At 43.9% G+C, this 27,882-nt stretch overlaps 1 protein-coding gene across 1 annotated transcript in view; it reads left to right on the top strand.

The window, feature by feature from the left end:
• The window catches only part of LOC135517777 (lysine-specific demethylase 4A-like), a 40,041-nt gene that overhangs the window by 4,021 nt on the left and 8,138 nt on the right, over positions 1–27,882 (top strand). The window contains exons 2-19 of the mRNA XM_064942376.1: positions 117–1,912; positions 7,126–7,282; positions 7,387–7,562; positions 7,865–7,979; positions 8,273–8,466; positions 8,681–8,730; positions 8,847–8,950; positions 9,050–9,187; positions 12,525–12,748; positions 12,881–13,032; positions 13,475–14,139; positions 14,368–14,656; positions 16,643–16,821; positions 17,037–17,256; positions 18,285–18,361; positions 21,333–21,388; positions 24,005–24,113; positions 25,206–25,394. Of these exons, the coding sequence (XP_064798448.1) occupies positions 7,142–7,282; positions 7,387–7,562; positions 7,865–7,979; positions 8,273–8,466; positions 8,681–8,730; positions 8,847–8,950; positions 9,050–9,187; positions 12,525–12,748; positions 12,881–13,032; positions 13,475–14,139; positions 14,368–14,656; positions 16,643–16,821; positions 17,037–17,256; positions 18,285–18,361; positions 21,333–21,388; positions 24,005–24,113; positions 25,206–25,394 (3,078 nt within the window). The 5' untranslated portion in view covers positions 117–1,912; positions 7,126–7,141. The remainder of the gene's footprint in view (positions 1–116; positions 1,913–7,125; positions 7,283–7,386; positions 7,563–7,864; positions 7,980–8,272; positions 8,467–8,680; positions 8,731–8,846; positions 8,951–9,049; positions 9,188–12,524; positions 12,749–12,880; positions 13,033–13,474; positions 14,140–14,367; positions 14,657–16,642; positions 16,822–17,036; positions 17,257–18,284; positions 18,362–21,332; positions 21,389–24,004; positions 24,114–25,205; positions 25,395–27,882) is intronic.

The following is a 27,882-nucleotide window of genomic DNA, read 5'->3' as shown; positions in this document are numbered from 1 at the left end:
GTGCCATATTATTATTATTTCCCTATACCCTACCATTATCCCCTTACTCTCAAACCACTAACCCCTAATTTTCCAACACGACCTGACTTATGTGTGTGTTATACATGGTGTTACAGGAGGAGCTGAAGGACGTCTCCTACTTACGGCAGTAGCCGGATCTCCGCCGCCACGATGACCGACTTCTTGCAGAATACTTCCGGTTACTACAAAAAAACGAGCGACGTCATCATGTTTGCCCACAAGGACTTCTCTCCCTTCGCATCCTGCCGATCCCTGGGGGGCACATTCAACACCTCACCTTGAGGACACACACTGGGGCTACGTTTCAATAGTCTAGTAGCTTCCTCTCACAGGCACTTTAGTGAGGACAATACTCTTCCGGTTAGCAGTTGTCACTAGTATGTACAGTGGCCCTCAATATCTAGAGTATTGATGAAATATGAATGATTTTATGGTGTTTAGATTTTTACTGTGTACTGTTCTTATTTGCATGAGCTGTGTTGAAACAAAGTCCAATCAACTCTGTTGATATAGCAATCGCAAGAGTTACACTTATGTCAGTTGGGGTGAATGAAAGAAAATGTATTATTTAATGTACACAACGCAATCACACAACCACGACTTGACAGCTTCAGGTGTACTCTGGGAACTGTAGTCCTCTTAGTTCAGAAAATCACAAAGGTGTTTTTCATTTTGTTTCATTCTTGTTGTTGTTGAAGACTGATCTCACCAAATCAGAAAGACAACAGTTCATCAGACTTTGGTGTAGGGTACAGTACATTCTGACTTGGTTCTCCTTCCCAGTGGCTCAAATTAGTTTTTTAGATCATAACACATTCCCTTAACCTGAAACTAACCTGAAACACTCAAAATTACATTTACATTTTCTACATGCTTTAGTTTCAGGTTAAGGGGATGTGTTATTGGTTTATTGGTGTTAAATTACACAATTTATGCTATATTGGACCACCAGGCTGCTGATGTCATGCAACTTATACAAACATGTAGATAGATATAGTTTTAACCAGCCTTTAGTCTTGAAATATTTGGTTGTTTAGTACACTGCCATACTCACTGTTTAGCACTTGGCCTCACATGTGAATCCTTAAAGAGATGTCTGGGGCTAAGGCTTAAGATTGTGTGAACCATGCTGGATGGTTGTGTTGACAAAGAAAAGCTCTACAGTAGATGCACCAAAACATTCAAGGGCAATTTTCTCAAACGTGTTGTTACAAGGTTATCAAATGCTAAAAAACTAAATTTAAAATGTTGCAACATAAGACCAAAAAGAGTCGGTCGGTCACATACGTGCACTTCAGGAGACAGTTGTATGATATTTTCTGTTCAACACAACGCAATCACACAATCACGATTTGACACAGTCGTAGCTTGGTAACATCAATTGTACTTTGGGAACTGTAGTCCTTTTAGTTCAGCAAATCACAAATGTGTCAGCATGGCCACTGCCCTTTAAATACGCAACTCGTTGCTTCAAACCACACCCACCCACCAAACCGGAGCAAACGTACCCCAAAGTCTGTTCAAGAACTGTGGTTCGGCAACGTAGCAAACGTTTAAGCGAACTGAACGCACCTCAGTATGTGGCCGATCTAGTTTCAGGTGTTTCTTTGGTTACGTTAGACTACTTACTGTATTCTTATCATACCGTTTTAGAACGGTTAGTAGTGATAAAAAAATGTTGGCTGATATTGCACGTCGACAAAATCGTTCACTGATTGGCTCACTACCTACGTCTGAACTTATGCGTATGATGGTAAACATCTGAGCGTGCGCTTGCGTACTGGTAGTAATGGAGGACAGGTCCTTCTCTTCGGGGTAAAATCGGAATTACCATTGGTATCAAGACAACAACTGCCCAATGATTATCGGTTGAAGCTGTTTAACATTGTTGGTAAGTTATATTATTTTAAAGTTGTAACTTAACGCCATATGTGGATTTGTAGTTCATTGAACACGTCGTTAAAATTGCAATGGCTAGCTAGCTAGCAGACGTTAGCAATAAAATGGTTAGCTAACTTAGCTATTTTCTATGTGTTGTAAGCGAGATTTAGTTAGCATAAAATATGATTTCTTATTGACTTGTTATTATTTATATTGTTTATGACACGCATAACATTAGGCTAGAACATTTGCTATAAGCTGTTAGCCGTTAACGAGAGCTGTTAACTAGATACACTTCAGGGTAGGCCGAACTTGACTTTAAGAGACGCTGATCTCGACCAATCAGGGTGCTGCTTTTCTTTTGGTCCGTTTGGTACATATAATTATAATACTAGAATGGCCATGAACCTTCTTATGATATGATAAATGTCAGCCATTTTGGTCAGGGAGTTGGTCAACTATTGTTGGCCAATGCTGTATATTGTGTAAAATAATAATTTCTAAAGGCCCACCTGGAGTAATTTCAGTCTTAGAGCGTGAATTCTCGTTTAGGATTAATATATTGCGATGCTATGTATTGGCTAAGGAGAGGCTTTGAAGCCACTGGTCGGTCATATTGGCAGTCCTCAGGAAAGTATTTCTCCATAGGAATAAATATAATTCTATAGTATTTAAATGCTTCTTGGATAACATTACATGTATTTTTGTTGTTGTTGGTGGAGACAGTAACAATTGCACATTCTAAAGTATACTTTAAGAAATGTTTTTATATATTTTTATTTTATTTTCATGTTTAGCTCTGTAATAGAATAAATATGCCAAAAACAAATGTATACATTTATAAATATATTTCAATAGCTTCCAGAATTATTTTTTACAACGGTGGGGGAGTGCCAATAGGGAGGCACGGTGGCTTCAAAACAACGCCCCCTGTCAGTCATCTAGTGTATATAAATAATTTGTTCCACCTCGAACACTGACACAGGCTGCAAATACATATTCAGGAATTTTGGGTGGGAATGTTCTGGTGCTTTTCACTTGTAGCAGAGACATGTCAACACACAGGGCACTGAATGACAGCTGTCAATGTAACTAGCTAGCATGCTAAACTAACCATAGCAAGTCATTTTTTTATTTTTTAAACAATTTATTTAACTAGGCAAGTCAGTTAATTAAGAACAAATTCTTATTTACAATGACAGCCCACCGGAAAACAGTGGGTTAACTGCCTCGTTCAGCAGCAGAACGACAGATTTTGACCTTGTCAGCTCGGGGATTCGATCCAGATACCTTTCAGTTACTGGCCCAACACTCTAACCACTAGGTTACCTGCCGCCCCAAAAGAAACAGTTCGGAAGAGTTGGAACATATATTTATATATATAACATATATAGTTTTTGTTTATTTTGGTCTTCGGTAAGGGTATTAAAGCTTTTCGGGCACATTTTTTTTTCTTGAGGGAAGCTGAAGTCGGTAGGCTGATCACTGATGAAGTCTAAGTCTTCATCAGTGATTGGTCAACAGTAGGGATTATTTAATAAAGTCTTTGTTGTCATTCAGTGAGAGTCGACTCGTTTCTTTGCACATTTTTTAGTTGATGTAAAATTGCGCGACTAAGCAAAAACGTCAAACTCTCCTCAGCAAAAACTGCAAAATTAATGACAGATTTCTTGAATTCTTATATTCATTCGGATTATTTTGAGTAAGTGTCTACTGTCTCAAAATGGACAAACTGTAATATTTAGCCTTTTTTCTAGTTTTTCAAGCAAAGGTCTTTTAAGGCAGTATGCGAGCACACTCGTTCAGTTTGCCAAGCCGAACGAGGCTAGGCGCCAGCCGTACTGAAGCATGCCTTAAGTCAAGTAAAAATATAAATTTCAGAAAAAGACTACCAGCCTACGTGTCAAAAGATGAGTCTCAGCTAAACCATGCATATATGTGCTGTTGACATGTTAAGATTTGACATGTCTGATTTGACATTGCCCTTTGGATAATTCTAGTGAAGCTGTGTCGGATTCCACAGGTTATTAATATTTGGACATGCACACAGACATCAAATAGCCATGTTCTTCGTTCTCTCATTTCAGCTAGCTACGGTGCATTCAGAAAGTTTTCAGACCCCTTGATCTTTTCCACATTTTGTTACGTTACAGCCTTATTCTAAAATTGATTAAATTATTTTTTTCCCCCTCATCAATCTACACACAATACCCCATAGTGACAAAGCAAAAACAGGTTTTTAGAAATTGTTAGCAAATTTATAAATTGATATCAAGTATTCAGACCTTTTACTCAGTACTTTGTTGAAGCACCTTTGGCAGCGATTACAGCCTCGAGTCTTCTCGGGTTGGCACACCTTTATTTGGGGAGTTTCTCCCATTCCTCTCTGCAGATCCTCTCAAGCTCTGTCAGGTTGGATGGGGAGCGTTGCGGCACAGCTATTTTCAGGTCTCTCCAGAGATGTTAGATCGAGTTCAAGTCCGGGCTCTGGCTGGGACACTCAAGGACATTCAGAGACATGTCTCGAAGCAGTGTCTTGGCTGTGTGCTTAGGGTCGTTGTCCTGTTGGAAGGTGAACCTTCGCCCCAGTCTGAGGTCCTGAGCACTCTGGAGCAGGTTTTCATCAAGGATCACTCTGTACCTAGCTCCTTTCATCTTTGCCTTGATTCTGGCTAGTCTCCCAGTCCCTTCCGCTGAATAACATCCCCACAGCATGATGCTGCCTCCACCATGCTTCACCGTAGTGATGGTGCCAGGTTTCCTCCAGACATGACGCTTGGCATTCAGGCATTCAAGAGTTCAATCTTGGTTTCACCAGACCAGAGAATCTTGTTTTGCATGGTCTGAGAGTCTTTGGGTGCCTTTTGGCAAACTTCAAGGGGGCTGTCGTGCCTTTTACTGAGGAGTGGCTTCCGCCTGGCCACTCCACCATAAAGGCCTGATTGGTGGAGTGCTGCAGAGATGGTTGTCCTTCTGGAAGGTTACCCCATCTCCACAGAGGAACTCTAGAACTCACTTAGTGACCATCATCGGGTTCTTGGTCACCTCCCTGACCAAGGCCCTTCTCCCCCGATTGCTCAGTTTAGCCGGGCGGGCAGCTGTTGGAAGAGTTTTGGTGGTTCTAAACTTCTTCCATTGAAGAATGATGGAGGAGACTGTTCTTGAGGACCTTCAATGCTGCAAAAATGTTTTGGTACCCATCCCCAGATCTGTGCCTCGACACAATCCTTTCTCTGAGCTCTATGGACAATTCTTTCAACCCCATGGCTTGGTTTTTGCTCTGACATACACTGTCAACTGTGGGACCTTTTATATAGACAGTTGTGTGTGCCTTTCCAAATCATGTCCAATCAATTGAATTTACCACAGGTGGACAATCAAGTTGTAGAAACATCTCAAGGATGATCAACAGAAATAGGATGTACCTGAGCTGAATATTTATGTAAATAAGCTATTTCTGTTTTTTTGTTTAATACATTTGCAAACATTTCTAACAACTTTTCGCTTTGTCATTATGGGGTATTGTGTGTAGATTGCTGATGGAAAAAAAAATATATATTTTAGAATAAGGCTGTAATGTAACAATGTGGAAAAAGTCAAGGGGTCTGAATACTTTCCAAAGGCACTATATATATATCAATGCTTTATTCTATGGCTGCGAATCTGCCATATAAATATTATAAGCTCTGGTAATATGGATAGTCTAACTATTGAAGCAATAGGCAAGTTAGTTTTGCATGGCCTGGTGCCCCGTGTGGGTGAAGATTTCTTTGGGGGGAGCGGGGTTCTAACATTTTTTAAAAATAAATGGTTGTATTTTTTTTTTTTATACAGATAAGCTGTAACTTGACATTATGTTAATTTGCAGGGGAAAATAAGTGGGGGCGCACAAGTTTACACCCCCTATTTTAATTTGTTCCATTGCTCAGGCAGCCAAGTTAAGTAGGCCACACCCAGCTGCTATTGCATTGGTGTCTATGGGAGACCCACCCCGTTAATTATACTGGAACTGACATTTTTTTTAATGGTAAAAGGCCTGAGTGAACTATTTTCATTTATCCACCGTCTTTGCTATAGCCAAATATGATCTATTTTATTGCTCAGTTGTGACTTGTGATCTTTCCAGGAGGCACCATTCAAATGAAATCCAGCACATAAATGAAAAAGACAAAAAATTATTTGCATGTCATTTATTAGGAAAACTCACATCATTGGCACAAATTTGCATGAAGCGGGCAGTTCGGTTTTGTCACTTCAAGCCCAAAAATATCATACTTAAGACTAAAACGATGACTTATTGATTTACATTGTTGTGCAACTTTGGGTAAGCTCTGGCCATTGTCTTTCACCTCTCAAAAGTGGATTTCCACAGATGTGGGCATTTTAAGATTTACATTTTTGTTAGCTTGCTTGCCAGCCAGTTTTACAGCAATGATTCCATAATTTTTTCAAATTAACTGACAATATGCCAACGTTCCATTCAAACAATGCAGTCAATCCACAGCCATACACTGGCTGATATCAGTTGATGATATTACTTAGGACAGCAAGTACTGATATTGTATCATACGTATAATAGCACTCACAGCTTTCCAAGAAAACAAAAATGGTATGTTTACATATATTTTAGAGGTTATTATACTGAAAATTGGTATAAAACTCAAACTATATATTTTATAAATATATTACAATATTTTAGGTTGACTAATTCTATTACACCATTTCTGATATCACATGCCTTTTTATTTTCCTGCGTAAGTAAAATCACTATTATGCCTCTACTGCCATTCATTCCAATTAGACTGGTTTGGATTTCTCCCAGACCAATATGGCTGCCATTTTGACCCCATTCTGGGACTTTGAGGGATTATGACATAGCCCTCATATTATTTTAATAGGATCTCAATGGGAACATGCATGAGACAAAGGACTAAATCAGCTTCGACTGACTTGTTGTTTACATAGCTATTTACAACTGACCTACACATTGTAAACACTCAGCAGCCGAACAAAGGGCTGTGACTTGGTCATGAACCAGCATTTTGGCAATATTAAGCATCACGCAGATGTTTTTCCACCATCTGGCCACCCAGTCACCACAGATTTTTCTTCTTCCCCAACGGACATCCTTAGCATTATCAATAGCGTGCATCCTCCCAGACTACTGTTGTTAAACTGTCGCTATTCTTGTGATCTTGAAACTTGTTTCATTCTGATCTGCAGGGCCATTCTATTTAGCATGGCATCCGATTCGGGGCCTCAGGCTCCCGGCTCCAAAGGGATCATGACCTTTCACCCCACCGCTGAGGAGTTCCAGAACTTCAGCCGCTACATTGCCTACATGGAGTCCCAGGGAGCACACAAAGCCGGTCTGGCTAAAGTAAGCAACGACACAACCCCTTCTGCCTTGTGACAATTATTTTGCATTACCTTTACCTGCTTTCAGAACTGTAACTTTGTGGTGCTAAATGCTTGTTTTTACAGATCGTGCCACCAAAGGATTGGAAACCCAGGAAGTCCTATGACGATATAGATGACCTGGTGATCCCAGCTCCCATCCAGCAGGTAGTGACGGGCCAGTCGGGTCTGTTCACCCAGTACAACATTCAGAAGAAGCCCATGACCGTCCGAGAGTTCCGCAAGACGGCCAACAGCGACAAGTGAGTCTGACTGCACCAACACTGTAACATCTGTAACTATATTTTTATAACATACTGAACCTAGTGTATGAATAAGCTATACTGTATGTTTGGTCTGTGGTTAGGAAAGCCACTCTGTGGCCATGCTATATGATTGAGGAAATGATACAGCTACAAAAGTTAATATGGTTGAAAGTATGGGGTTTGTATGATCATCTTTATGTTAGAAAGATTAATTCTTGTTTCTCAAGAAACCAAACTGTGGCTTTACAGACACATTTAAAAATGTCTACTCAGCTGTGCCGATTTCCCCCCCAACATAGGTTCTGCAGTCCTCGCTATACCGACTTTGAAGAGCTGGAGAGGAAGTACTGGAAGAATGTGACTTTTAACCCGCCCATCTACGGGGCTGATGTAAACGGAACGCTCTATGACCCCGTGAGTAATAATGAATCCCCTCTGGGTTGTTTTTAATGTTCTATGGTGCTTACAATGTTAACATGTTGTTATCGTTCCTCGTTATTATGTTGGCTGATGAGAGTGAGATGTTTTGTGGTTGTGTAGACGGACGGTTGTGTAGATTACTTGTAAGTGTTTCTCTTAGAATCATGTGTTGCACCCGCAATTTGAATTTACTACAAATACACAAGGTTGCAATGGTTTTGTTTCACTGCAGCGATGACGATGAATCTCCAGCGACAATAGTTACGTTATTCTGTCGTTCTCTCCAGGATGTGACCGATTGGAACATCGGCAAACTGAGCACCATCCTGGACACGGTGGAGCACGAGAGTGGCATCACCATCGAGGGGGTGAACACGCCCTACCTGTACTTTGGCATGTGGAAGACCACCTTCGCCTGGCACACCGAAGACATGGATCTCTACAGTATCAACTACCTCCACTTTGGAGCGCCCAAGTCCTGGTAACGAACTACACTCTTACTCACATAATACATTTACCTGGTAGTTTTGTGTGTGTAAGAGCCACATTATTAAGCATCAACATACAGACGATGGTCATGTAGGTGAGGTTTGGGGACTCTGTCGTTATCGGAGCAACACTCAAGTAAAAATAAATGGCAGCTGTTGTGATGTCCGTGTGATAACTTATTTGGTGACGTTATGACGCCCTCACAGGTACTGCGTTCCACCAGAGCATGGGAAAAGAATGGAGCGCTTGGCTCAAGGTGAGAGGGATGATAATGTGTGACGTTTTTCTTTTTTCTTCTCCTTCATATTAGAAAACAACTGATTTTTAACAAGCTTTAATCCAACACACTGTTTTCTGTTTGTTCCCCTGCAGGGTTTTTCCCTGGAAGCCACCAAAATTGCGAAGCCTTCCTGAGGCACAAGATGACCCTCATCTCTCCCTCCATATTGAGGAAATATGGCATTCCATTTGAGAAGGTAATACTAGCCTAGTGTGTGATGTCAAACTCTTATGCTGATATATAAAGCATTATACAGAGTCTAGTATATCATTGATATTTCCTATTTGTTTTCCAGATCACTCAGGAGCCAGGTGAATTCATGGTGACGTTTCCCTATAGCTACCACGCCGGCTTTAACCACGGCTATAACTGTGCAGAGTCCACTAACTTTGCCACTGAAAGATGGATTGAGTATGGAAAGCGAGCCATACTGGTAAGGAAGAGGTTCATTTTCTTTGTGTTCCTCCTTTATAGGTGCTATACATAGGATTTGTATATTTTGGGGCATTTCAGAAATGTCTCATATCTGCAGTAATAGTGGAATGATAGTGTTTCACCATATTACCTACCTGCCAGTGTGTGATTGGCTGTGATATTCGCCAATTATATTTCTCCTGCCAGACCGGCAAAATGGGGTGGTTGTGTTATCTAGTGGAAACCAGGGCAAGCAGCCAATGTAGAAATCCCTCTGTCATTTCCTGGTTTCTAAAATTCTACACTGTTCACTCAATTTCAATTGATGTGAGAAAACAAGCACTGAATTCTGTAGGAAATCATTGTTAAATATCTTATCAATAATAAAAAAATATACACAGAGCAAAAATATAAACTCCACATGCAACAATTTCAAAGTCACAGTTCAAGGAAATCGGTCAGTTGAAACCAATGAATTAGGCCCTAATCTATGCATTTCATGTGACTGGGAATACAGATATCTGTTAGTCACATATGTTTAAAAAAATATATATAAAAATATATATAATTTAAAAGTTTGATCTGAAAACCAGTCAGAATCTGGTGTGACCACCATTTGCCTCATGCAACAAGTCACATTTCATTTGTGTAGAGTTGATCAGGCTGTTGATTGTGGCCTCTGGAATGTTGTCCCACTCGTCTTCAATTGCTGTGCGAAGTTGTTGGATATTGGTGGGAACTGGAACACTTTGTCATACACGTCGATCCAGAGAATCCCAAACATGCTTAATGGGTGACATGTCTGGTGAGTATGCAGGCAATGGAAGAACTGGGACATTTTCAGCTTCCAGGAATTGTGTACAGGTCTTTGCGACACATGAGGTGGTGGGGGAGGAGGAATGGCACATCAGAGTTTCATCAGCTGTCCGGGTGGCTGGTCTCAGATGGTCCCACATGTGAAGAAGCTGGATGTGGAGGTCCTGGGCTGGTGTGGTTACACGTGGTCTGCGGTTGTGAGTCTGGTTGGACGTACTGCCAAATTCTCTAAAATTAAGTTGGAGGTAGTTTATGGTAGAGAAATGAACATGAAATTCTCTGGCAACAGTTCTGGTGTACATCTCTGCAGTCAGCATGCCAATGACACGCTCCCTAAAAATTTGAGACGTCTGTGGTGTTGTGTTGCGTGACAAAACTGCACATTTTAGAGGGGTCTTTTATTGTCCCCCAGCTTCCTGATATGCTGCATCTGTCAGGTGGATAATCTTGGCAAAGGATAAATTCTCAACGCGGATGTTTCTCAACGCGGATGTAGAATTAAAAAATATGCACCAAAATAGAGAGACATTTGCTTTTTGGTTCATATGGAAAATTTCCGGGATCTTTTATTTCAACTCAGGAAAAATGTGACAAACACATGTTGGGTTTTATATCTTTTGCTCAGTATAGTTTTTACAGGTGTTTGACGCTGGTGGACCAAAAATAAAAGGCTTAAGCATGAGTCTCCGACATGTTACGAGGAAATGGGATGAGGGGGAGATTTGTTTGGAATGCAGCCGAGTGCTGTTGCAATCCCCTACCTTCCACATAGGGGAGCCATTCTGAGATTCTACATGTAGCACTTTTAAACAACCATGTACAGTGGGGCAAAAAAGTATTTAGTCAGCCAACAATTGTGCAAGTTCTCCCACTTAAAAAGATGAGAAGCCTGTAATTTTCATCATAGGTACATGACAGACAAAATGAGAAGAAAAATCCAGAAAATCACATTGTAGGATTTTTAATGAATTTATTTGCAAAATATGGTGGAAAATAAGTATTTGGTCACCTACAAACAACAAGATTTCTGGCTCTCACAGACCTGTAGGAGGCTCCTCTGTCCTCCACTCGTTACCTGTATTATTGGCACCTGTTTGAACTTGTTATCAGTATAAAAGACACCTGTCCACAACAGTCACACTCCAAACTCCACTATTGCCAAGACCAAAGAGCTGTCAAAGGACAGCAGAAACAAAATTGTAGACCTGCACCAGGCTGGGAAGACTAAATCTGCAATCGGTAAGCAGCTTGGTTTGAAGAAATCAACTGTGGGAGCAATTATTAGGAAATGGAAGACATACAAGACCACTGATAATCTCCCTCGATCTGGGGCTCACGCAAGATCTCACCCCGTGGGGTCAAAATGATCACAAGATCGGTGAGCAAAAATCCCAGATCCACATGGGGGGACCTAGTGAATGACCTGCAGGGAGCTGGGACCAAAGTAACAAAGCCTACCATCAGTAACACACTACGCCACCAGGGAATCCTGCAGTGCCAGACGTGTCCCCCTGCTTAAGCCAGTACATGTCCAGGCCCGTCTGAAGTTTGCTAGAGAGCATTTGGATGATCCAGAAGAAGATTGGGAGAATGTCAGATGAAACCAAAATATAACTTTTTGGTAAAAACTCAACTCGTCGTGTTTGGAGGACAAAGAATGCTGATTTGCACCCAAAGAACACCATACCTACTGTGAAGCATGGTTGTGGAAACATCATGCTTTGGGGCTGTTTTTCTGCAAAGGGACCAGGACTAATGATCCGTGTAAAGGAAAGAATGAATGGGGCCATGTATCGTGAGATTTTGAGTGAAAACCTCCTTCCATCAGCAAGGGCATTGAAGATGAAATGTGGCTGGGTCTTTCAGCATGACAATGATCCCAAACACACTGCCCGGGCAACGAAGGAGTGGCTTCGTGAGAAGCATTTCAAGGTCCTGGAGTGGCCTAGCCAGTCTCCAGATCTCAACCCCATAGCAAATCTTTGGAGGGAGTTGAAAGTCTGTGTTGCCCAGCAACAGACCCAAAACATCACTGCTCTAGAGGAGATCTGCATGGAGGAATGGGCCAAAATACCAGCAACAGTGTGTGAAAACCTTGTGAAGACTTACAGAAAACGTTTGACCTCTGTCAAAGTATTGAGAAACTTTTGTTATTGACCAAAAACGTATTTTCCACTATAATTTGCAAATAAATTCATTAAAAATCCTACAATGTGATTTTCTGGATTTTTTTTTCTCATTTTGCCTGTCATAATTGTACCTATGATGAAAATTGCAGGCCTCATCTTTTTAAGTGGGAGAATTTGCACAATTGGTGGCTGACTAAATACTTTTTTGCCCCACTGTACATTAATGTCATTATCAAGGACTGCTACAGTAGTAATATTAAACGTGGAAAACTGGGAAAAGACAGTCCTTTTTATCAATACTGTCTGATAAAGCTCTATCAGACTGACTAGTTTTACTTTTTTTTTTTACCTTCATTCTTTGGGGGCATGATTACTTCCCTAGCACTTATAGTTCCTTCCTCTTGCCTCCAGTGTTCATGCAGGAAGGACATGGTGAAGATCTCCATGGACCTGTTTGTGAAGAAGTACCAGCCGGAACGCTACGAGCAGTGGCTGGCGGGTCGGGACACGGGGTCCATTGACCACTCACGACCCACCCCAGAGGCCAAGGAGTTCCTGGGGGAGGAGGAGGGGAGATGCAGTCCTTCCCATGAGCCCTGTGTGGAGGAGCTCAACACGGAGGGGGAGAGAAAGAGGTCAGAAGAGATCTGTTCATTTTTTATGCTGGTTGAGCAGATTTTTGTTTTTTTTGTATGGATTTAAATTTCCATTCTAAAATGCTTGACATGAAAAACTAATGAACTTTTTAATGTTTTGTGGCCCATCAGCCCCACACAGAGGATAGGGACCAAGAGGCACAGAGTGTGTCTGGATGTACCTGATGAGGTGGTCCCTAAAGATGAGGAAGAGGAGTATGGAAAGAAAGCCAGACTTGGCCTCACCACTCAGGGCACAGGAGCAGAGGAGTGCAAAGATACAGGTAACCTCACTGACCGTAATGCTGTGCTTTTCTACCTCATCACTTCATTTCACATTTTAAAACTCCACACAGATGATGCATGATATGATACTTTTCATGTTACCTCTGATTTTACTAATGTATCATGTCAGCGCCTCTGGAGGCTTGTGTTCAAATCCCACCACCAAATGTCAAATTGTTTGAATCGAGGCCTCTTTTATGTTTATATTAGGGCAATTCTCCTGTAGCGGAATTTCACTGAGACTGTTAAAATTAGTCCTTGTGCATAGAATTCTATGGTTTGTTAACCTTTGAAATCAATGGTTTTTGTTTGTTATACATTTTTTAAAGTGAAAAATAAGATTATTGTAGTAAATAGATCAGCATCAGTGATTCTCAATGGGACTCTGATACTTGGAAATGCTATCCCCATTGCTTCTCCTTATACACGTTTGTATTTCAGTCACCTTGATGGACCTCCCTAATGTAAAGACGGACCCAATGCAGGGCAACCGCAACAGAAGCACTACTCCGCAAAAAGTCACCATCCCCTCCATCAGCAATCATGCGACGGCCATTTTGGCTCAACCCCAGTCGCACAGAAACAGGCACCTTCCAGTAGTGGCTCCTCCAGCCAGGACCGGCCCCTCCACCCAGCCGATCAGAAAGCTAGGGGTGGCCAGCCTGCTCTTTCATAAGACCCAGAGCCCTAAGGAGGCCCTGCAGGGCCACAGCTATGCCCGTGAGAACCAGCAGCAGATTCACCACACCCACCTCCATGTGCACAGTTACGCCAGGGAGCACCTGCCACGGCACCTCCAACCCCACCTCCAACTCAAGGCCAAGCCCCAGGCCCAAGTCAAGGCCGAGCAGCAGGAGTCCCACGTCCCATCTACCAAAGGAGTGCAGAACCAGGCCGACGCACAGATTCCCTGCAAGGGAGAACCGGTTGAAACCAAAGCCCAGACCCAAGGCCTCGGTAAGTGGCGGCAGCATCCTGGCGAGGCCCAGGCTTGGGAGGAGAGGTCCAAAGCCAGGTCCCCTAGCAGTCCAGAGCCTGTCCAGACCCAAGCACACACCAGGACAGCCAAGAGGATCGAGGCGGAGGTCCGAAGGGACAGGCGGAAGGTTTGTTTGCCCTCTTTCATGGCGTTATCTTTTTTGAAGTTATTACTGTTTGGTTATAAGTTAGTAGTGTAGTTTGTGATGATAGTTGAGAGTGATATTACGAGGTGAATATGTTGAAAATGTGACATGGATGTTTCCACACTTGCCATACAGCAGAAAATGTAATTAGATGTGGATCGACACGAGCCAGCTAATGGCTACTCATCCTCTTCCCCTCTCTTTCCACAGCAATGTCTTTCCCCTGTGCAGGCGGAGGTAACTTTAATGAAGCAGACAAACGTACGTCCAAGTAAGCCGACGATCTTACGTCCAAGTAAGCCGACGATCTTACGTCCAAGTAAGCTGACAAACTTAAGTCCAAGTAAGCAGACGGACTCAAGTTCAAGTAAGGAGACCGATTCCAGTCGGAGTAAGCAGACGGAATGCAAGAGCATGAAGAGCAAACCGCATCCTCTCCTCCGCAAGCTGCCCAAACAGCACCCACTACTCAGGCCCAGGGAAAGCTCTAGTGATGACGGTGAGTACCTGGATGTGTTGCCGTCATGGACTTTTACAACAAGCAACCATTCGCAGGGCTCGATATTAACTCGGGGACAAGTAAAAGAAATTGTCGGACAAGACTACAGATTAAGTTTTTTTTAAATGCACACACAACAATTACTCCGATCAGAATTGGATCAGTGAGGCCAACATTTAAATAATATTCAAATCTATTTTTAATACACAAGCCTACATGTCAAAGTGTAGGTGATGCATATTGGATACAGCCTCATGTCGAAACCGATGCTGACATGAGGTGCCAGAAAATGTAGCCAAACTTTAATGAGGCTTTTAATTACAGAAATATAGGCTAAACGTCAGTCATGTTTGACAAATATAATGAAGGATACTTGACATTATCCACATGCTTGGTTCTGTTTTCAGAAAGTATCCAGACCTATTCACTTTTTCCACATTTTGTTACGTTACAGCCTTATTCTAAAATGTGTTAAGTTTTTTTCCCTCATATATTGGAAAAGGTCAAGGGGTCTGAGTACATTCCGAATGCGCTGTACTTGAGGCACGGTTCATTCAGATTTAATGGTTACAAGTGCGCACCGCACATCACCTACCTTGAATCTGAGAGGAGGCAGTCAGCATTTTGAAACTATTTAACCATAAACGTACAGTTGAAGTGGGAAGTTTACATACACCTTAGCCAAATGCATTTAAACTCAGTGTTTCACAATTCCTGACATTTAATCCTAGTAAAAATAACCCGTCTTAGGTCAGTTAGGTGATTTTCTATAGAATTGAGGTCAAGGCTTTGTGATGGCCACTCCAATACCTTGACTTTGTTGTCCTTAAGCCATTTTGACACAACTTTGGAACTATGCTTGGGGTCATTGTCATTGGAAGACCCGTTTGCGACCAAGCTTTAACTTCCTGACTGAGATGTTGCTTCAATATATCCACATAATTTTCCTCCCTCATGAAGCCATCTATTTTGGGAAGTGCACCAGTCCCACCTGCAGCAAAGCACCCCCACAACATGATGCTGCCACCCCCACAACATGATGCTGCCACCCCGTACTTCACGGTTGGGATGGTGACCTTTGGCTTGCAAGCCTCCCCCTTTTTCCTCCAAACATAACAATGGCCATTATGGCCAAACAGTTCTATTTTTGTTACATCAGACCAGAGGACATTTCTCCAAAATGTACGATCTTTGTCCCCATGTGCAGTTGCAAACCGTAGTCTGGCTTTTTTATGGCAGTTTTGGAGCAGTGGCTTCTTCCTTGCTGAGCGGCCTTTCAGGTTATGTCGATATAGGACTCAAAGTACGTTCATCTCTAGGAGACAGAACGCGTCTCTTTCCTGAGCGGTATGACGGCTGCGTGGTCCCATGGTGTTTATAATTGCGTACTATTGTTTGTACTGATGAATGCGGTACCTTCAGGCATTTGGAAATTGCTCCCAAGGATGAACCAGACTTGTGGAGGTCTACAATCTATTTTTTCTGAGGTCTTGGCTGATTTCTTTTGATTTTCCCATGATGTCAAGCAAAGAGGCACTGTGTTTGAAGGTAGGCCTTGAAATACATCCACAGGTACACCTTCAATTGACTCAAATGATGTCAATTAGCCTAGCTTCTAAAACCATTACATCAATTACAGTCAACTTAGTGTATGTGAACTTCTGACCCACTGGAATTGTGATACGGTGAAATAATCTGTCTGTAAACAATTGTTGGAAAAATTGCTTGTGTCATGCACAGAATGGTTACAGACCTTTTTTTATATGTGACTTGAGCTTTTGGGCAAGTAAAAAATCAGTTCTACTTGTCGGAAGGATAAGTGGCAAAAAAAACCAACTAATCTCAAGTCCTGATTTCAACGCAAGTTCTGTACATATTCAGAGTGTTCGATCAGAGCCCTACTCTTTGTTTCTCCTTTCACTTAACCACCCTCGTTCATTTCTCTCACGCTGTTTCTTTCTCTCTCCCTATTATTCTCTCCTACAGATGAGCTGTATGTGAATATGGAGGATGAACCAGAGGAGACGGAAGAGTGGGCCAAGCCCCTTGCCCAGCTCTGGCAGAGTAGACCCTACAACCCCCAGGCGGAGAGGGAATACAACCAACTCATGGGCCTGCAGGCCCCCTACTGCTCCATCTGCCTGCTTTTCCACACATATGACCAGGTAAGAACTCCATTGTCTTGCTTGAACTGCAGTTCAGCTGTGGTTCATAGGCACCCAAAACATAATAATAAGGTTCATTAAAAATTTTTTTTTTTTTAACGATTTTGATTTACTGAAACCATTCAGCTAACAAGTACCTGTCAGCATAATAACAATCATATAAATGACTATTTAACCCTACTAATACGGGTCCCTTTTCCCCTCCTCCCCGACAGTCGGAGTCTAGCGGCAACCCCAGCTACACTGTAAAAGGCCGGCGAGGGGGCAGACAGAGGTCCAAGCCCCTGATCCCGGAGATGTGTTTCAGCACCACCAATGACAAGACCAACAACAGCAGCAACAGCGGAGAGGGCCAACTTTCCACCCCTCACCTGGAGGAGGACGGCACCAGCCTCCTGGTCAGCTGCTCCCAGTGCTGTGTCCGTGTTCACGCCAGTGAGTACAGCTTCATTCACCATCGCCATGTTTTACAGCCTGTTAGATTGAGCATTTATTTCATTAGTAATTGATTGTAGTGTTGTAGGCTACGCTTTCAATGAATTCTAGTTCATTTACACTGGGTTCTTAGCACGGTTTTCCATTGATAACGAATGATTTGCTCTTGCTGAATCCCAGTTAATTCATGCCTGCAGTCCGTTTAAACACCATTCTTTAGTATGGGACGCCGTTTGGGTCTTTGTGTGTCAAAAAAGATAAATGTCAAGTAACACCTACGTCAATTAAGCTTTTAATTTGACACGTCAGTAACGTTCTATTGTAGAATGTTGTGTGTGCTGAATTTGCACATGCAAGCCTGTTTTAGGGGGGGTGGGGGGGTGTATTTTAGATGACACCTAGCAAGAGAACTATAGCTACTGAAAACAGATTGTCGTTCTGCTATGTTTTTGGGGGAAAACATGGTTTGCATCCATCAGCTAACTAGCTTTTTTTATGACCGCAGTCCCAGAGCTTGAGGAAGTTTGTCTGCGCTCGTGCGGCAGTGACAGGTGTGCTAGACACAACTTTACCAGCATCATAGCTTACATATCGGTGAATTGCAGTGACATATGAAATACGAGTGATTGTGTAATAACTACGTAAGAAACATAATGCGACCACTTTAAAGTATGTTACGTGCAGTTATATTCAGGTCCTGATTGGTCAACAAGCTTATTTGACTCGTCAAATACTGTTGTTTAACGTATATCTTTTTTTGCCATGCAAAGACCTAAACGGCATGCCCTAGTTTAGAGGACAGTGCACGTGTTCAATATGTTTGCTGTAATCAATGATATGCCCGCAGGGAAAATCCAGTTAATTCCATAGTTCAGAATTTACAATTACAAACAAGCGTTCCAAAATCTACATAAATATTAAACAATAATTTGCACTTTCGTCAATGGATTTACCGTACTAATAAATGATGTGAAAAGACACCTCTTTAAATAGGAAAGGCCTCTAAATGTTTTTCCTGCCCCCCACAGGTTGCTATGGAGTTTCTGCAGACCAAGTGTCAGATGAGTGGATGTGTGCCCGCTGTGAGGCCAACGCTTTAACTGAGGTCAGTAGTACTGCAATCAAGTACACCTGAAGCCATATCACTAGCCCCACTAACACTCTTAAGAAAAGAGTGTTAGGTTGAATGTAGCCCTTTCACAAATTTCTGTATAAGGTTCTGATATTTGGCACGTCACTCAGTTTCACCCTGGGATTAGATGTGAAAACAGGCGCCAGAGTTGAAATGCACAACATAATAAAAAGCTGCTACATCATTCCCTGTTTTGGGTAGAGCCAAATCGGATGTCAGGGTTCTCCCCAGGAGTCGTATTACATAGTGTGGCAGCCAGTCCACAGGGTGGCGCAGCGCCCTTCCTACATTATTTCCTGTTTTGGGTAGAGCCAAATCGGATGTCAGGGTTCTCCCCAGGAGTCGTATTACATAGTGTGGCAGCCAGTCCACAGGGTGGCGCAGCGCCCTTCCTACATCATTCCCTGTTTTGGGTAGAGCCAAATCGGATGTCAGGGTTCTCCCCAGGAGTCGTATTACATAGTGTGGCAGCCAGTCCACAGGGTGGCGCAGCGCCCTTCCTACATTATTTCCTGTTTTGGGTAGAGCCAAATCGGATGTCAGGGTTCTCCCCAGGAGTCGTATTACATAGTGTGGCAGCCAGTCCACAGGGTGGCGCAGCACCCTTCCTACATCATTCCCTGTTTTGGGTAGAGCCAAATCGGATGTCAGGGTTCTCCCCAGGAGTCGTATTACATAGTGTGGCAGCCAGTCCACAGGGTGGCGCAGCGCCCTTCCTACATCATTTCCTGTTTTGGGTAGAGCCAAATCGGATGTCAGGGTTCTCCCCAGGAGTCGTATTACATAGTGTGGCAGCCAGTCCACAGGGTGGCGCAGCGCCCTTCCTACATCATTTCCTGTTTTGGGTAGAGCCAAATCGGATGTCAGGGTTCTCCCCAGGAGTCGTATTACATAGTGTGGCAGCCAGTCCACAGGGTGGCGCAGCGCCCTTCCTACATCATTCCCTGTTTTGGGTAGAGCCAAATCGGATGTCAGGGTTCTCCCCAGGAGTCGTATTACATAGTGTGGCAGCCAGTCCACAGGGTGGCGCAGCGCCCTTCCTACATCATTCCCTGTTTTGGGTAGAGCCAAATCGGATGTCAGGGTTCTCCCCAGGAGTCGTATTACATAGTGTGGCAGCCAGTCCACAGGGTGGCGCAGCGCCCTTCCTACATCATTCCCTGTTTTGGGTAGAGCCAAATCGGATGTCAGGGTTCTCCCCAGGAGTCGTATTACATAGTGTGGCAGCCAGTCCACAGGGTGGCGCAGCGCCCTTCCTACATCATTTCCTGTTTTGGGTAGAGCCAAATCGGATTCCAGGGTTCTCCCCAGGAGTCGTATTACATAGTGTGGCAGCCAGTCCACAGGGTGGCGCAGCGCCCTTCCTACATCATTTCCTGTTTTGGGTAGAGCCAAATCGGATGTCAGGGTTCTCCCCAGGAGTCGTATTACATAGTGTGGCAGCCAGTCCACAGGGTGGCGCAGCGCCCTTCCTACATCATTTCCTGTTTTGGGTAGAGCCAAATCGGATGTCAGGGTTCTCCCCAGGAGTCGTATTACATAGTGTGGCAGCCAGTCCACAGGGTGGCGCAGCGCCCTTCCTACATCATTTCCTGTTTTGGGTAGAGCCAAATCGGATTCCAGGGTTCTCCCCAGGAGTCGTATTACATAGTGTGGCAGCCAGTCCACAGGGTGGCGCAGCGCCCTTCCTACATCATTCCCTGTTTTGGGTAGAGCCAAATCGGATGTCAGGGTTCTCCCCAGGAGTCGTATTACATAGTGTGGCAGCCAGTCCACAGGGTGGCGCAGCGCCCTTCCTACATCATTCCCTGTTTTGGGTAGAGCCAAATCGGAGTTCAGGGTTCTCCCCAGGAGTCGTATTACATAGTGTGGCAGCCAGTCCACAGGGTGGCGCAGCGCCCTTCCTACATTATTTCCTGTTTTGGGTAGAGCCAAATCGGATGTCAGGGTTCTCCCCAGGAGTCGTATTACATAGTGTGGCAGCCAGTCCACAGGGTGGCGCAGCACCCTTCCTACATCATTCCCTGTTTTGGGTAGAGCCAAATCGGATGTCAGGGTTCTCCCCAGGAGTCGTATTACATAGTGTGGCAGCCAGTCCACAGGGTGGCGCAGCGCCCTTCCTACATTATTTAGGGAGAACCCTGGATTTAACCTCATTACATTTGCCGACCCCATATTGGATAGTTCAATTCCTATGGTTCTTTCACAGTTGGAGAGGGAAAAGCAATACCTATCCAAACTCTGTTGCGCAAGCAAAACTCATGTGACCACTTGACGCGATGTGATCGTTCTTGCTCATTTCTTCAAAATAAAAGCCTGAAACTATGTCTGAAGACTGTTGACACCTTGAGGAAGCGATAGGAAAAGGACTCTGGTTCATATCTCTTTAAATGGATCAAAGGGAGGCTATGGAACATGGAGTTTTCAAAATAGAAGCCACTTCCTGGTTTGATTTTCCTCAGGGTTTTGCCTGCAATATCACTTCTGTTTTACGCACAGACAATATTTTGACATTTTTGGAAACTTTAGTGTTTTCTATCCAATACTAATAATAATATGCATATATTAGCAACTGAGACTGAGGAGCTGGCCGTTTACAATGGGCACCTTTTCATCCAAGCTACTCAATACTGCCCCCTGCAGCCATAAAAAGTTAATGAATCCCAAATAAACACAAGTGATGATTGTTTTTATTTAACCTTTTATTTAACTAGGCAAGTTAGTTAAGAACAAATTATTTTTTACAATGACGGCCTACCCCGGGCCAAACCCTAATCCGGACGACGCTATGCCAATTATCAGGCGAATTACTTTGTAATTACAATTTTTCTGTGCCGTTTTTCTATGTACTGTAAATACTAAGCAAAGAGCTGTAAAATCATGTGTAACCAAAATGTGATGTTTAACACTAGGTCAGTCATCTGTGTGTCTTTCTCTCCCTCAGGACTGCTGCCTGTGCTCACTGCGAGGGGGAGCTCTACAGAGAGCCAACAACAACAAGTGAGTAGTGCAGCGATTTTGAGGCGTTACCGATTTTTAATGGAAGGCGTCCAGGCGAAATGCATGTAGTTAAACACAACACTACAACCACTCTAGTCTGCAGCCCGTGGTCTCACTTTACTCGCTGCAGCTAGGACACATCAGTCAACGTCAGTAAAGGTAAAAGGCAGAAAATGCCTGCAGACCAAGCTAGCTTTCTCCTCTGTCTAGTCAAGTGTCTGGTCAACTAGTCTTAAGAACACCAGTTTTTTTTTTATTGCTTCTTTAATCAGTACGACAGTTTGAAAAATGGTTTTCTAATGATCGATTAGCCTTTTCAAACGATAAACTTGGATTAGCTAACACAATGTGCCATTGGAACACAGGAGTGATGGTTGCTGATAATAGGCCTAAAAACTCGACTATTTCCAGCTACAGTAGTCGTTAACAATGTGTACACTGTATTTCTGATCATTCAAATGGATCAATTTGATGTTATTTTAATGGACAACAAATGTGCTTTTCTTTCAAAAACAAGGACATTTCTGCGTGACACCAAACCTTTGAACGGTAGTCTAGATAGTGTTATTAACGTGAATATGCATAGTTAATAACTGAGAGAAGCAGCAGTGTAAAAGGGGGGGGGTGGCAATGCAAATAGTCTGGGTAGCCATTTGATTAGATGTTCAGGAGTCTAATGTCTTGGGGGTAGAAGTTGTTTAGATTTCTCTTGGACCTAGACTTGATGCTCCGGTACCGCTTGCCTTGCGGTATCAGAGAGAAGAGTGTATGACTAGGGTGGCTGGAGTCTTTGACAATTTGTAGGGCCTTCATCTGACACCGCCTGGTATAGAGGTCCTGCATGGCAGGAAGCTTGGTCCTGGTGATGTACTGGCCGTATGCACTACCCTCTGTAGTGTCTTCCGGTCGGAGGCCGAGCAGTTGCCATACCAGGCAGTGATGCAACCCGTCAGGATGTTCTTGATGGTGCAGCTGTAGAACCTTCTGAGGATCTGAGAACCCATGCCAAATCTTTTCAGTCTCCTGAGGGGGAATAGGTTTTTATCGTGCCCTCTTCACGACTGTCTTGGTGTGCTTGGACCATGTTAGTTTGTTGGTGATGTGGACGCCAAGGCACTTGAAACTCTCAACCTGCTCCACTACAGCCCTGGCGATGAGAATGGGGGCGTGCTCAGTCCTCCTTTTCCGGTAGTCCACAATCATCTCCATAGTCTTGGTCACGTTGAGGGAGAGTTGTTGTCCTGGCACCACACTGTCAGGTCTCTGACCTCCCTATAGGCTCTCTCGTCAATGTTGGTGATCAGGCCTACCACTGTTGTGTCATCGGCAAACTTAATGATGGTGTTGAAGTCGAGCCTGGCCGTGCAGTCATGAGTGAACAGGGAGTACAGGAGGGGACTGAGGATGCACCCTTGAGGGGCGCCAGGTTGAGGATCAGTGTGGCGGATGTTGTTACCTACCCTTACCACCTGGGGTGGCCTGTCAGGAAATCCAGGATCCAGTTGCAGTGGGAGGGTTTTAGTCCCAGGGTCCTTAGCTTTGTGGTGAGCTTTAAGGGCACTATGGTGTTGAACGCTGAGCTCTAGTCAATGAATAGCATTCTCACATAGGTGTTCCTTTTGTCCAGGTGGGAAAGGGCAGTGTGGAGTGCAATAGAGATAGCATTATCTGTTGGGGCAGTATGCAAATTGAAGTGGTTCTAGGGTTTCTGGGTCGGTTGTCATTTAGGCAGGTTACCTTAGTGTTCTTGGTCACAGGGACTATGGTGGTCTGCTTAAAACATGTTGGTATTACAGACTCAAACAGGGAGAGGTTGAAAATGTCAGTGAAGACACTTGCCAGTTGGTCAGCGCATGCTCGGAGTACACGTCCTGGTAATCCGTCTGGCCCTGCAGCTTTGAATGTTGACTTGTCTAAAGGTCTTACTCACATCGACTGCGGAGAGCGTGATCACACAGTCGTCCGGAGCAGCTGATGCTCTCATTTCAGTGTTACTTGCCTCGAGGCAAGCATAGAAGTAATTTAGCTCGCCTGGTAGGCTCGTGTCACTGGGCAGCTCTCGGCTGAACTTCCCTTTGTAGTCAGTAATAGTTTGCAAGCCCTGCCACGGGATTTCTTATAAGCTTCCGGGTTAGAGTCCCGCTCCTTGAAACCGGCAGCTCTACCCTTTATCTCAGTGCGGATGTTGTCTGTAATCTTCTGGTTGGGGTATGTACGTACAGTCACTGTTGGGACGACGTCATCGATGCACTTATTGATAAAGCCAGTGACTGATGTGGTGTACTCTCAATGCCATTGGAAGAATCCCGGAATATATTCCAGTCTGTGCTAGCAAAACAGTCCTGTAGCTTAGCATGAGGGCGATGTCCTATATACAAGATCTAATATGAAACCATTTTTGTCTAGACTACATGTGACGCAAACGTTTTTGTATTTATACAAATAAATATGTTTTAATATAGCCGAGCCATACTGATAGTTATTAATAACGTTTCTACGTTGTCGTTTCCTTGAGTGGTGGAATGAAGGCCCAGTAAAATTCCTCAGTGGATACTCTCCCCTGCTGTCACACACATACTCTGTGTTTGATGTTCTGTCCTGTTTCCTGTGACACAGGTGGGTGCACGTGCTGTGTGCGCTCGCAGTCCTGGAGGCGCGGTTCGTGAACATTGCCCACCGCAATCCCGTGGACCTCAGCTACATCCCTCTGGCCAGGTTCCAACTGGTGAGCTACTATTCCACCACAGACACAGTCAAGACTACAACAGGGCCCAAACATGGTCAAGGTTACTTCTACGTGACTGATGTGTATCAACTTCCTGTCATTGCAGTTTCGGTGTTGAGTCATTTGACACAGTTTTTTTTTTCAACTGTTGAGAGATACTGAATTAAAGTTCCCTATAGACTGTCTGTTGTGAGTTTTGGGTACTTGTTTTCTTTATTATGAGTGTCGTACACTCTGTTATTTCTGTTTTTTGTTGTTGTTTCTTCAGTATTCTTCATTAGCCCAGCACCTATGTTTTTAAGGATGTACATATGACCACAAACTTAAATTTTTCATACTAAAATCATACTTCTGCCATGTTGGTATTAAGTCTCTTTTTCATGGCTTTCACTTCTCACTCTGGTCCTGACCCCTTCTGTATGGTTCCTTTGATTGTCCATGTTAGTCTACAGTGCGTCCTCTCTCGCCTCCTTTTTGAAAAAGGTCAATGGTAATCGAAGAGAGCCGGCGAGGTGAGGGAACTTGATTGAAAGTATGCTTGTATGAAATTACTCTCCTTCTCCACTCGCACATCATCGAGCAAATTAGGTTTACATGGGTGGGGCCCCAAATAAATTTGCAAAGTGCTAAAAAAAAATTTAGTTGTGCAGGACATTTTTATAGATAAAATGTCTTTTTAAACGTGGCAGATTTCAACTCTTCTGCGGAGGACTCCGGTGTAGGATAAACAAGAGTATCTTCTATGAAAGATTGCTATCAAGGCGGGGAGGACACTCTTCCGTTTGCCTACTGACGGACATCTCTTTGACCACTTATCGGCTTGCGGACGACAGGCTTTTGCCCAGATGAGCAAAGGCAATTTTCTAACTGGACTGGGAATGACAAATTGTGGCACCTGGGAGTTTGAAACAGTGAGAAAGGAGACATTGTAATCTTCTCAATGCCCATGTCTCCTTCCACCTCCTCTCTTTTGTTTTTCCCCCCTCACTTTTTCCCACTCTCCCTCTGACCCTCTTCTCTTTCTACTCCTCTGACTGCTGTTCCTCTTCTCCTTTTCCAACTCCTGCTGCTCCTTCTCCCCCCCCTCCGCAGAAGTGTTTCTACTGTAAGCGCCGGGTGAAGAGGGACGTGGGCTGTTGTGTGCAGTGTTCCCATGGCCGCTGCACCACCGCCATCCACCCCACCTGCGCCCAGGCTGCTGGCCAGCTCATGCAGCCTGATGACTGGCCCTTCATCGTCCACGTCACCTGCTACAGGCACAAGTCACCCGTCCTGCCGGAGGTAGCTATTACAGGGGAGGGGTTCGTGTAGTGCAAACATATGATGATACACTTTTGGGGCATTACATATTTCTAGGGGGGGTTATATAAGAGTTTTCTAACTCTTAAAAAAAAAATATATATATATATATACACTGCTCAAAAAAATAAAGGGAACACTTAAACAACACAATGTTTAAGTCAATCACACTTCTGTGAAGTCAAGCTGTCCACTTAGAAAGCAACACAGATTGACAAATTTCACATGCTGTTGTGCAACTGGAATAGACAACAGGTGGAAATTATAGGCAATTAGCAAGACACCCCCAATAAAGGAGTGGTTCTGCAGGTGGTGACCACAGACCACTTCTCAGTTCCTATGCTTCCTGTCTGATGTTTTGGTCACTTTTGAATGCTGGCGGTGCTTTCACTCTAGTGGTAGCATGAGACGGAGTCGACAACCCACACAAGTGGCTCAGGTAGTGCAGCTCATCCAGGATGGCACATCAATGCGAGCTGTGGCAAGAAGGTTTGCTGTGTCTGTCAGCGTAGTGTCCAGAGCATGGAGGCGCTACCAGGAGACAGGCCAGTACATCAGGAGACGTGGAGGAGGCCGTAGGAGGGCAACAACCCAGCAGCAGGACCGCTACCTCCACCTTTGCAAGGAGGAGCACTGCCAGAGCCTTGCAAAATGACCTCCAGCAGGCCACAAATGTGCATTGTCTGCTCAAACAGTCAGAAACAGACTCCATGAGGGTGGTATGAGGGCCCGACATCCACAGGTGGGGGTTGTGCTTACAGCCCAACACCGTGCAGGACGTTTGGCATTTGCCAGAGAACACCAAGATTGGCAAATTCGCCAATGGTGCCCTGTGCTCTTCACAGATGAAAGCAGGTTCACACTGAGCACATGTGACAGACGTGACAGAGTCTGGAGACGCCGTGGAGAACGTTCTGCTGCCTGCAACATCCTCCAGCATGACCGGTTTGGCGGTGGGTCAGTTATGGTGTGGGGTGGCATTTCTTTGGGGGGCCGTACAGTCCTCCATGTGCTCGCCAGAGGTAGCTTGACTGCCATTAGGTACCGAGATGAGATCCTCAGACCCCTTGTGAGACCATATGCTGGTGCGGTTGGCCCTGGGTTCCTCCGAATGCAAGACGATGCTAGACCTCATGTGGCTGGAGTGTGTCAGCAGTTCCTGCAAGAGGAAGGCATTGATGCTATGGACTGGCCCGCCCGTTCCCCAGACCTGAATCCAATTGAGCACATCTGGGACAACATGTCTCGCTCCACCCACCAACGCCACGTTGCACCACAGACTGTCCAGGAGTTGGCGGATGCTTTAGTCCAGGTCTGGAAGGAGATCCCTCAGGAGACCATCCGCCACCTCATCGGGAGCATGCCCAGGTGTTGTAGGGAGGTCATACAGGCACACTACTGAGCCTCATTTTAACTTGTTTTAAGGGGATTACATCAAAGTTGGATCAGCCTGTAGTGTGGTTTTCCACTTTAATTTTGAAAATTTCATTCATTCAGCTCTAGGATGTTATTTTAGTGTGTTATTTTTGAGCAGTGTGTGTGTATATATATATCAGCAATTATTCCTACACACAGGTTTACCTCTGCATATTGAGTTTGTTGCCATTTTCTATTGCCTCCACAATCAAGTACCTTCAGAAAGTATTCCTACCCTTTGACTTTCCCCACATTTTGTTACAGCCTGAATTCAAAATGGATTAAATTGAGGATTTATCACACACAATACCCCATAATATCAGTGGAACTATTTATTTAGACCTTTTTAGAGTCAATAAGTGTTCAACTCTTTTGTTATTGCAAGCCTAAATAAGTTCAGGAGTCCAACTTTGCTTACGTCACATAATAGGTTGCATGGACTACAGTTATCTGTCAGTACAGATTCAACCATAAAGGCCAGGGAGGTTTTCCAATGCCTCGCAAAGAAGGGCACCTATTGTTTGATGAGTAAAAATAAAGCAGACATTGAATGTCCATTTGAGCATGGTGAAGTTACTAATTACACTTTGTATGGTGTATCAATACACCCAGTCGCTGGTGTTCTTCCCAACTCAGTTGCCGGAGAGGAAGGAAACCTCTCAGGGTTTTCACCATGAGGCCAATGGTGACTTTCAAACATTTAGTTTAATAGCTGTGATAGGAGAACTGAGGATGGGTCAACAACATTGTAGTTAATCCACAATACTAACCTAAATGACAGAGTGAAAAGAAGGAAGCCAGTACGGAATACAAATATTCCAAAACATGCAACTTGTTTACAGAAAGTTACTAAATCGTTATGTTAGGGGCAAATCCAATTACCACTTCATATTTTTAAGCATGATGGTGGCTGCATCATGTTATGGGTATGCTTGTCATTGACAAGGACTACGTCTTTTGAGCTGATAAAAATAAATGAATATAGCTAAGCACAGGCAAAATCAGAGAGTCAGTCTGCTTTCCAACAGACACTGGCAGACAAATTCACTTTTCA

This window comes from Oncorhynchus masou, chromosome 3 (genome assembly GCF_036934945.1).
Source record: "Oncorhynchus masou masou isolate Uvic2021 chromosome 3, UVic_Omas_1.1, whole genome shotgun sequence".
Classification (NCBI taxonomy): Eukaryota; Metazoa; Chordata; class Actinopteri; order Salmoniformes; family Salmonidae; genus Oncorhynchus; species Oncorhynchus masou.
Note: the sequence above shows the minus strand (reverse complement) of the source record. Positions and strands in the feature narration are given on the sequence as shown.